Source organism: Electrophorus electricus, chromosome 25 (assembly GCF_013358815.1).
Source record: "Electrophorus electricus isolate fEleEle1 chromosome 25, fEleEle1.pri, whole genome shotgun sequence".
Taxonomy (NCBI): Eukaryota; Metazoa; Chordata; class Actinopteri; order Gymnotiformes; family Gymnotidae; genus Electrophorus; species Electrophorus electricus.
The window spans coordinates 11609341-11621037 of NC_049559.1; the positions used below are offsets into that span (position 1 = coordinate 11609341).

Here is an 11697-nt window from a genome sequence, read left to right on the forward strand (position 1 = left end):
TGTGTGTGTGTGTGTGCGTGAGTGTGTGTGTGCGCGTGCGCGCATATGTTTGTGTATAGGTGTGTGTGTGTGTGTGTGTGTGTGTGTGTGTGTGTGTGTGTGTGTGCGTGAGTGTGTGTGTGCGCGTGCGCGCATATGTTTGTGTATAGGTGTGTGTGTGTGTGTGTGTGTGTGTGTGTGTGTGCGTGAGTGTGTGTGTGCGCGTGCGCGCATATGTTTGTGTATAGGTGTGTGTGTGTGTGTGTGTGTGTGTGTGTGTGTGTGTGTGTGTGTGTGTGTGTGTGTGTGTGTGCGTGAGTGTGTGTGTGCGCGTGCGCGCATATGTTTGTGTATAGGTGTGTGTATGTGTGTGTGTGTGTGTAAGTGAGAAAGAGAGATGCAGGCAAGTGGGTGGACAGCTGTGTTCTTTTCAGATAAACTCACAATCAGAGACGGGCTCCCCTCTCCCCTTTTCACCACTCCGGGCATAATATGACAAGAAGCATCTCCATTACAACACACATTCCATTCAAACCCAACACCAAAAAGTGATTAATGCCTAATACCCATGTGAAACGCGCAGATTAAAACCGAATGGTACCCCTTGAGCACATATGCACCTGCACAAAAATACAGAAGCAACCCCTCAAATCAAAACACAGCCCAGTAAATATCACCATTATTGCTTATTACCCAGTCAATACAACGATAGCTTTACTCTTATTTAACATAACAAGTGTTTGGTGAATCAGAGGTGGGTGGAATCCATAACCAGTTCCTATTATTAATGGTGTTGGCTTGATTCTAGCCCTTCTTGCCAGTTCGGCGTGAGACACCTTCACTCCTTCCTTGTTCGTAATATATCCTCTCCACCCTCATTCTGTCTCCTCCCCTCAGTGCTCAGTGTATGCGGACGCCACTGTAAGACAGTGCACTAATTGCAGACATGCCAGCCTACCACCATAATAAGATGGGGGGGGGGGCTAGTTGGATGGCGGGTGGCGGGAGCACATTAAGCGTGGCTTGCTCATTTGCGCGGATGACTGAGGAAGGTGCCACACATGAATATTTCATTAGCTTTAATTGCTGAGGAACACTTTCTTTATGGCAGTCTCGCCAAAAAGGCCGCCAGTGGTAATAACGAGGCCTGGCCCATTGTAAAACTTGAAAAGCTGATGGCATTAAGACCTGTGATTTTGCAAGTCTGAAAAGGTAGATTCAGATGTGCCATCTGGACCCACGACACACATGGCAGTTCCGCCTCACTGCTGCCTACCAGTTGTAAATTAAGGCCTTATATGATTTCTCATGGCTGTAGCTGGCCCTCTGGGATTTGAGCTGCCCTTGAGCCTCAATATAAGATTACACCTTAGTAAAACTACCCCCCCTCCTCCCATTCAATAATTAACTGCCTCAGTTCATTACAAAAACCTGATCAGCAAATGCATGTTGTCCTCGTCTGGAGCTAAACTAGATCAATGAAGGCAAATGGCAAGCCAGACGTGCCGATCCCTCTCTACAGTCTGCTTGGCATTGTTTCTACGCGCTGTCAAAATGCCACATCAAAGCTCCGGTCTCCATTCAGCTTCAGGTTAATCGCAGCAGCAAACACGAAGCTTCGCACAAGTTTAAAGAAAGTCAGCCCACGCTTTCCTCTTGCAGGCAAGCGCGCGGGCCTGCTCTGACGTGGCCGTCAGATCCAATCCCCCTGAGTGGTAGCATTACACTAAGGAAGAGGATCATTTAGCTCAGGAATGTAAAGCACAGGACATCCTCTCTGATAAGAAGCAGGCAAGCCTTCCTCACCCGGAATCGTGGGCCAGGACATATCGACTCAGAAGGCAGCGAGTCAGCACTGTGCTCAAGTCCTGGCTTCTTTGGCTTCCGCGAGCACAGAACGCTCCTCATTACATTAATTGCCAGACCTGCAGCCCAAAACAAAAAATAAATAAATAAAACGTGCACCGTAATCTCTGGAACTAAGAGCCCCGTAGGTGGGCTGGTGGCTGAACTGCTAACACCAAAAGGAATGATTATGGAATAGAAGAGACCTGGACCACAACCTGACACGGAATCGAAGACACTTGTTGAATAAAAGGTATGGAAAGGGCACGATCTTTTTCCTTCCACAGCAGGAAATGCAGACAGTCTGACTGTCTGTCTGTGTGTCACACAGAGGGCGTGGAGCAACACTGTCGGAATGCCTAAAACCTCATTCCTGCCCACTACCTGAGGTGTCTGAGTGGCATTTGCTTGTGGCAGTACCTGGAAGGAAGGGCAGCTGTGTCTAATGCCTAACTGCTGCGTTCTGGGAGAGCCTGCCTTCCACCCGCCATCCGATGCTGCACAAGCACTCAACCTTATACATGCTGGCTTGTATATGTCTCCAAGTCTTGAGTACCAATCGCTGTGTATTTTTCTATCTAATAGATTACAGACTAAAGCAATTGCTGAAATAATAAATAATAACAGCAGATGTAACTGCATCTGCCCCCTCCATCACAGACAAGCACACTGGGACGCTGGGGTGGTTCAGGATGAAAGAGATCATTACACTGGCCCTAATCTTTGCAGGCGATCTATTTCAATTACTTATCCATAGTAGCGCAGGCCTGCCTCTGCACTCTGTGCACAGGTGTTTAGGAAAAATGTGAGTGTGTTAGGTCCAGTGCTCAGCGGAAAATCTGCTGGCTTCAGAAGGCACTCACCCTTAACACACGAGAGGCCTGGTTCCACAGATGTCATGACACCGTAATCCACCGATCCATTATTGACTGTTCTGTGTGATGCAGCGACCTTGCCGGAGGTGTCGTGCTAATCAAACAGAACAATGTCCATGTGCGTGTGCACACATGCACAAGCAGGGGGGCAGGAGGTTGGAGACAAAACCACAGTATGTGTGGGCTATTTTGCTGGCTTTATGAAACACATCCAGTCTTAGCTGTACTTACGATATTCTGGTCCGAGCGTGAGATGAACATGAAATGCATCCAAATTGTTCTCTAATTATTCCCTGCAAGTGCATCAGAGAGCTGTGCTCCATTTTGAGAGTTTTTTTCTTGCAGGTATGCTATAGTTATACCCTCCCTTGGCTCTGATGCCTACACTGAACCTTATTCCTAGTCATTAGCACCGGGGCTGTTGTTTCTGCAGCCAGCGGTGACATACCTCATTATTGACCTTGGTAAATCCTCACTGTTTAGGCTAACGGCGGTGCGGCGCCATAAAACGTCACGCCACAACTCTGTACTCACTCATGAAGAAAATGGTTCATGGTTACAGGGTTGTGTGTGTGTGGGGGGGGGGCAGGAGGGGCCTTACAACACCCCCCCCCCCCACAACGTCAGTCACCTTGAACTACACACACGCAACAGCAACAGCCGTCCACCTCTAACCAAACAGCAGATAGCTGTCAAAGCGCTCCCCTCAAACTGTGGAAACATTGCAGGCCAGACTGGGAGAGGGAGCGTGGGTGTTTGGGTACCGACTCCTCACACCCAGCATAGGAGTGGCTTTTGTCTACCCAGAAACAAACGCCTTGGCATTTGCAGCTGTATCATCTAGAAGGCAGTGGGAGGAACAGAGAGCAGTGGGGAGAACAGACTCCCTACTGTAAACCACCCGGTATGGTTATTCACAAGTGACACAGGACTTACTGAGCCTTGGGTGGCATTCTCCTGTCCCTCTTAGCAGTGACAGATGTTATGAGGACAGGAGAGGATAAAGCTCTCTCTTTTTCTCTCTACCTCTCTCCCCTCTTTCTGTTTCCCTCTTCCTTTCTCTCTCTCTGTCTCAATCTCTATGTCTTTCTTGCTCCCTTTTCCTCTCCCTCTCTCTCTCGCTCTCTCTCTCTCTCTCTCTCTCTCTCTCTCTTGCTCTCTGTCACTCTCCCTCTCGGTCTCTTCTGTTTCTCTCTCTCTCCACTTAGGGTTGGGGGATGGACTTATTATAGCTTAACTTGGAAAAACAAATGCCAGAGTTATCCCATGGTCAGACAGCTTCCTGCCGCAAAGTCGAAGTCTAACCCTCACCTCGGCAGATATTTCCACACAGTCTGAGATGCTCAAGGGTTCCTGACTTCTGCGTGGTTTTGCATCGCCATGTCCTATGATGTTACCCGTGTCTTTCTCAGCCATACCTCGGAGCGTGCTAATCTGGAAGGCCAGGGACAGTGTCTGGCGGTGTGTAAAGGGAGACACATCTCTTTTGCTGATGTATGTTCCCTTGTCTTTGGTAGATAGCCGACTGCTTTAGCTTTAACCAGGCTCCCTAGGCCACCAGCACTCAGCTTAATGCGATAATGCGGCCGCCCGGTGAAGCTTTAGGCCTCCTGCACCCCTGCAAACAAAGGGCTCCCTCTTTCCAAGCAGAGCCCCATACCCTCCCCAGTTGTCCATAGGTGTTTGCTGAAGTAAATCGGCCTAAATCCTGCACAGCTTGGCCCAACTGAAGAAGGAGGGGGATTTGAATAAAGGTGTACAGATAATCTCCTTTTCTTAACAACAACAGGGGGAAAAAAAAGGAAAGTTGAAGGGGGGAGGGAGCGAAACAGATAAAATTAGGAATTCATATCACATGGTGCATTTGAGTGCTCAGCATCCTCCCTTTTCTCTCTCTCTCTCTCTCTCTCTCTCTCCCTCTCTCTCTCTGTCTCTCAGTAGGCTGGTGGATTTGCATTTGTGATCCCTGACCTATTGAGGCGCTGGGGGAAAGGCATGAGAATGGGGTGGCACAACACTGGGTGTCTCGTCTGTCAGAGTAAAGGCACTGGCTTTTGGCCCCTGACAGGACATTTCTTCTCTCTCACTAAAACAGACGGCTCTGACAGAAAGGGAGAGACTTGAAAGTGACATCTGTCCGATAACACAGACAACTCATGGGCTCTTAGGTACAGCACAGTTTCCAGCGTGGCACCTGATAAAAGGTGATGGGCAGTAACTTTAATCATTCTTAATAAATCTCCATTAAAAGCTATTTGAATAGTAAATGAACCAAAATAATAATAAACCAAACAGATGCAGGGGAAGGCTGCAAGCTAAAAAATTAACAAAAACAAACAAACAACAAACAAAAGCTCATCCAAGAGCAGGTGTTGTTGTATGGGACAGAACTGGATCAGATACTTCTGAAATATATTTTAAGGCACATAAAACAATCTGTTGCTGCTCCTGGTTGTCATATCTTTAAAATGCTCCTTACTTTGTTGCGCTATCCTTCTATACTCTCTCTTTCGGTCTGTCTCTCTTTTACTCTCTGTCTTCCTTACTTTTCTATCTCTTTTTCTCACTCTCTGTCTTTCTGCGTTTCTCCTCTGTCCCTCTGTCCGTCCATCATTCAGCCGTTAATAGCTCCAGAACGGCATCTAGTTACACTATCTGCACCATTACTAAAGGAGCCGGTTCTTTGGTCGAGGGATGTTTAACAATCACAGAGAGACACCAAAGTTATGTCACTCTCTACCTCTCCACCTCCTGCTCCTCTCTTTTTGTCAGGCATAATTTCTACCTCTTCTTTCCCTCTCCCTAGCTCACTCTCTCCTCTCTCTTTTCTCCTGCGCTCTTTTCATCTCTGGCTTTGGGATGCAGAAAGGGAGAGAGTGGCCCGGCAGCGGTGAAAGGGCTGAATTGTGATTAAGAAGGAGGAGAGGAGCTCCTCTTCTTTGTTCTGCCCTCGGGGGTGTTTACTGAGGGGGTGTGTTGCAGAGGAGGGAGAGAGAGCATGGGGGGGGGGGGGAGAAGAGGGGCTGAAGCATGGCAGAGTAGATATGAAAGGCATTCAGGTCAGTGAAGACTGGAACAGAAGTGGTGATGGTACTGGTGGAGGACGTTGTGTTTCTGTGTGTGTGTGTGTGTGTGTGTGTGTGTGCCTGCGCATGCATGCATGCATATAAATGCAGTGACACATTTGCAGTAACGGTGTAAGTATAAATACATAATAAATCTTAACTGAAACATCTTAACTGAAAAAGTAGGAGCAGACTTGAAAAAATACATATTTTTCCTCACACTATAATGAAAAGGGAACATTTAATTGAGTGAAAGGCTCAAAGATTCACGAGGGATAGGTGTCCCCTGCAGCTGCTGTGACAATAGCTTAGTTGTGTGAGGGTAGTACAGTGCGTTCCTTGGTACCACTGCTTATAAGAGCATGCCTATCAGATGCCCAGTTGACAAGCCATTGTCTAAACTCTTTGTCTTGGTACAACTGCTAACCTCTGAAACAAATCAAATATAGCACAAAATTTATTTTAAGAAGAACAACTGATTGAATCTGTGTTAAAATCATGAGTTTTTTAATTTATAAAAAAAAAAAAATCATTCTGATACAAATATAGGCTGATTTTCTTTATAGGCCTAAATGAATTGCAAAATGAATTACATTTCCAAAGTATAGGGTTGTGAATGTTTCTGTTCTAAAGCCTACCCAAATACAACATATGCTTCCCCTGCTGTATATAGCCTGCAGACAAATAAAATAAATAAATACTTTGTTTAAAAATAAATAAAAAGTTGGGCCACAGTTTAAAGTTTACGTAGTGGTGTATCAAGGGCATCTCAGCGCATCCGAGCATTTGTAAAAAAAATAAAAAAAATAAAATAAAATAAATAATAATAATAATAATAATAATAATAATAATAATAATAATAAATACAATTTAAAAATTTGTAACTTATAGCTTGTAAAAGAGTTGGAGAGTCTAACCTTGTATTCCTGACAGTTTGGTCAGTCTGCTCTTCACAGCTGGATATGACGTGTTTGCGAAGGGGAGGGGGGCGTGGGGTGGGGGTTGAGGGGGGTTGAGGGGGCACGCAGCTTTCGGGCGGATCGAGTTACACACACGGCCTAATGTGACCTCCCATTGGGCCTACAAACAGTGGGGTGTGGCCAGTCGAGGAGATGGAGGAGAGAAGGCTTGAAGCGCTAAGTAATAACTTTGATTTTTATGATCTTGTCATTTGAACCTAAAGCAATATATTAATTTTAACGTCGCGAAAGTTAAAACTTGTTTTCGTTAAAACTTTGGACGTTATTAAAACAAAAATATTTGTTGCGTCTTTTTAACCATAAATTGCGACACACTTTTTAGTTAGTTTTCCCACAATTATGCAAATCCAGACTGCTGAGATACGGGGAAGAAGCGAATGTCCAACATTCCGTTTCATAGCTGTTAAAAAGCTAATTGTAAAATTCAGCACATATGTTCACATCACCGTCTAATGGTCGATGCTTAAAGTTCTTGAATCTTGCTTATCACATTTGTTACATATATTTACTAAAACTTAAGAAACATAAATAAATAAAAAGTTATTATATAATGCACGTTATTTTAAAAGAATACAATAGGTCTAACTGTGATGAAGACTAATTATCTAAACGCTTCCGTCTGTTGTTCAACGTTTTTTTTCTTCCTCTCTCTGGCAAAGTATTTGACTGAAATTTGATAGGCTTTAACTTATTTTATCATCCTTATACATGTCTGGTCTAGTTTACATGAATAGACCCACCGTTTATTGAACGTACGCTAATCAGTTGATTCATAAATAAGGTGGCAAGATAAAATATTAAAATAGTGATAGGCACCCCAAGGAAAGCTGCAGGATATCACGAGCGTGGTAAAATAAGGTTTAGCAGAAAAGCCCGTCGTGGTATCTGATGATTCACGGTACATTCATGGTATATTCAAGGGCCTACCTACATCTCAAATCGGAAGCAACATGTTTTTCGAGTATGGCCATATCAGATCACGCGACAGTCCCCAAAGTAACAATTATTATTTTTTTGCTTTGCTGATGACACCCCCACACCTCTATTTGAATAGTTACATTAATGTTTCAGATCACTGACTTTGTTGTACCATAACACGTGCCGGAAACTACCTGGACTTATGCTTCTCGCACAGCCTGCATTGATTTGTATGTAATCAATAAATAGCATTTAATAAAGAATTGGGGTCAAACCTTGATGAGTCACCAATGAGTCCCCATCGTGTTCAAAATGTAGGCTATTCTCCCTTGTATGAGCATTATAACTATAAAATAGTCAATATTAGTCTACTTTTGAGAAGTGCTATTAAAATAATTTGTTTGAAATAGTCACTTGCATGCACAAGATAAGCACAATAGTTCATGGGACAAATAAAATATTCCTTTTAATATTCATAAAATATTACGCCAAAAAGCTCGTGCTAAAAAGTTAATTTTAACAGAAGGTTACAATAGGCCCTTAAACACACCCTAATAAACATACAAAACACGGCGAAAGGGGACTTGTTTTCTTGTTGCCTAATGTGCTTATGACTATTGTGTCAGCGTGACTTTTTTTTATCGTTACTGTGCAATGCCACACAAACATCCGTTATCAAAACGTTCAGGATAAACACGTTCACGACACACTAACAAATGCCTGAATACAACATTTGCGATAAATTACAGCCTAAAGCGAATGAAAGTGTGTTGACAAATGACCTGTGTTCATTATCAATTATTCGCGACAACTTTAAGAAACATAGTGCATAAAAGATATGTTTTGCCAGTAAGCACTTTGTACACAACTATGCACGTTTTAATTAGCCTATATAATAAAATAATAAATATTTTTGAAAAAAAAAATATCAGTAGAGTAAGTCTCATATAAAACGCGCTCTCTCGCCCTCACATAACGGTTTTCTTTTTGCTAGATAATAACGCGACCTCTACCTAGTCAGTTCACTCGCGCAGGACTCCCACTCCGAGCGCTCGCTCAGTGAGAGACTTGTTAACTTTTCTGACATGTAGTCTAAGTAATCAACATTATACAAATGTCACACTATTACAGCTTCAGTAGATTCTTGACAAAGAGGAAGACCACTATCACTTCTACGCCACTTTTCCGTACTGTTTCGAAACAGTTGACAATGCCAGTCTGACGCAGGCAAAATCTTACGTTCAAAAAACCCAACATAGCATGTTGTCCCGCGACCGACTGTTAACACCACACTTAAAAGTTTACAATTTGAATAAAAAATATACGTCCTTACCGTTCTTCCTCCTAGGGTTGGCCTGTTTTCGCCTCTTACATCGGGGACCCTCCGCCATGATCTCCTGCTTCATTGATAAGAGTGGGTCAGATGGCAGTCCGCATGGACTGAACTCCACACAGTGGCACGCTGTCTCCGATATCTACCAACCAAACAAAACGGCAATGATTGTATTCTCAAGGTGGATAGATATCTCGTTCAGGGCAAAGCAGTCAAATACGGGGGTGAGAATTTAAGAACTCCAAATTAAGTTATCCACGCTCTAAGAAGGACCGTACAGGTCCGGCGTCGCCTGGATCTTTTGAAGTGTCTCTGATCGGACAGCGCGTCAGTGCATAGAACAGAAAGGGGGGCGGACAGTCACACAAAAAGACCGACACCTTCGCTACAACTTCCAATAGAGGTTGTCTACTTCGCGTGGGCATAACGCAGTGTGTGATTTAACAGAGTTCACAGTAAAGACTGCATGTAGACTGCATGTAGGCTACCGTATTGCAAATGTTAAACTGTACACTTTCAGAAGGTATAATTGTGGAGATGCATGAAAATAGTCGACTTGAAATCGCTAAGCATCATGCCACATCGTGGTCTTGCTTTTTCTTTGTAAAAGCTATATCAAAACAACGTGGATAAAGTTGCTCGTTATTTTAAACAATTAAATTCTGGTTATTTAAGTCATTTGGCGTTCATCAGATTAATTTGCTTAGTTCTTGATTTCTAAATTTGTTTTATTTGCGTATTTTACGTATTTTAGATAGCAAGAAAATCGAAAATATAACTTGGCAGTTTGCCTAAACAGTCTTCTCTATCGTATATAACGTAGATGAATATGAAAAATGATTGAGGTGACTGAAGTATAAAGTTTGTTTACCTAATAACAGGCTCATATCTTAAGAGATTCATAGTGCAATGACGTTTGAAACGTGCATCAGTTTTCTTTCAGCAACCTACAACTGTGGTTTTAGATCGTTGTGTAGGCTATAACCAAAGAAGGCGAATCGTATCAGGAAAGCAAACGAAGAAACAAATATGCTGTAAGCAACCCTCTTTGGATAATTAACATTCATACAGTTCGGAAGAGTTTTGATTAAAAAAAACAAAAACAAACTCAAGAGGATGATTTGAAGAAGCCTGCTCATTTCTGATCAATTTAATCTAACAGATTGATTTCGTTTCCAAATCCTAATTCCGTTGACGAGACAAGGAACAGGCAGATATACAGAGCTGTCTGTTAATAAAACTTATGCAATTAATAAAGATACAGAATACACTAAGAAAACCAAGCATTTTGTATTTTAAAATGTCTATGTAAATTGTACGCCTGGAATGCTTCCCGGGAAAGCATCCGTTTATGAGAGCGTCTATTTGCCTGACCATAAATGCGTAATGCTGCACTAGTTATTTAGCGCGCTGCGTGATCCCAGTGGAGCTGCAGGTATGCCATCATCCGTGAGGCAGTGCGCACCTCCCTCACCTGTGCCGGTGAGCGGATGGAGCCAAGTTGATTTCAATCTCATATTCGGGGAAAAAGTCACACAGGGCGTACAAATGTCATCCACAAGGACTCAAGTACACACGAAACAAGCTCACCTACCGGAATATATATGAAATCTCCCAAAATTGGCGTAAAGAAGGGAGGAGAACGCCAAAAACAGTGGTATGAAGCGAAGACGAATGTTAGAATCAGTCACAAGCTAGTCTACAATCAGCAAGTCGCTTCATAAGGGACCGTTATTCCTGATGGACAGGTTAGAACTGATCTCTTGAAGCCACAACACGGAACAGACCTGGGGACGCACTGACGTGTTACGCCTCTTCATGATATTTTTTCGCTCTCTCTTTACTTTTGCGCTACAGAGGCGCGAGACTCTGCAACACGCGCCACCTATCTTTATGCGGAGGGATAAAATAAGAAAGGCAGACGTAAGGGATGTCGTTTGAAAAAAATAAGACAAAGTTGTCCCGACTCATGACCTATTCATTTAGAAACTGAGGCATGTCGGAGAGGTGAGGTGTAGGTAACTGCGTAGGAAGTCAGTCTAGAATTGTTACAGTTTTAAAGATGAGCGAAATCACCAGTCTGCCAGTTAACGAGGACACGGGGTTATCGAGCAAAGCAGGAAAATGAGCTATCCTGAACCGCAGAGCGAGACATTTCCGAAGGGCGCACGGCGCGCATCATTTGGAAACTCTACCTGGAATCTGACAGGTAGCTCACCTGTGCGGTGCATGCGCGGTCGAGGTCTCCTTTCCTCTGACATGCTCTCTCGTTACGCGCACGGATTCCATTGTGTGGCGAGTCATGATGGAGGTAGATTAAATTAGATTTAAACAATGATCATATCCCAATGCTCGTTATTTATTTTAATTTTTGTGTTTGACATTGCCATGTAAATTACAAGTCTTCAAGTTTTATCGGTCCGTATGTATGTATACACACACACACACACACACACACACACACACACACACACATATATATATATAGTTCGTGACAAACATTAGCATTATTATGCTCCGACTGTCTCACGTTTGTGTACGCCCCTGTATGTTTTCACCTTCTTTTCTAAACCTCTCGATATTGTGTCATATAACGCCCTCTTATAAAATGGGTCTGATTGGTAGAGTGTGAAGTACGTTTCCCCCCTAAATCCCTGAAGCGTTTGTTTTCTCTATATGAATTACTAATTGACCAATAAAAT

At 43.4% G+C, this 11697-nt stretch overlaps 1 protein-coding gene across 2 annotated transcripts in view; it reads right to left on the bottom strand.

Annotated features, from left to right (window-relative positions):
• zeb2a (zinc finger E-box binding homeobox 2a) overlaps window positions 1-10794 on the bottom strand; it is a 48107-nt gene extending 37313 nt beyond the window's left edge. Inside the window, exons 1-2 of one of the 2 annotated variants that reach the window (XM_027016908.2) lie at window positions 10590-10794; window positions 8996-9137 (exon numbers count right to left, since the gene is read on the bottom strand). In XM_027016908.2, coding sequence (XP_026872709.2) covers window positions 8996-9068 — 73 coding nt within the window. In that variant the 5' untranslated portion in view covers window positions 9069-9137; window positions 10590-10794. The remainder of the gene's footprint in view (window positions 1-8995; window positions 9138-10589) is intronic. The other variant, XM_027016909.2, reaches the window with a different exon arrangement.
• Window positions 10795-11697: the final 903 nt, after the last annotated feature.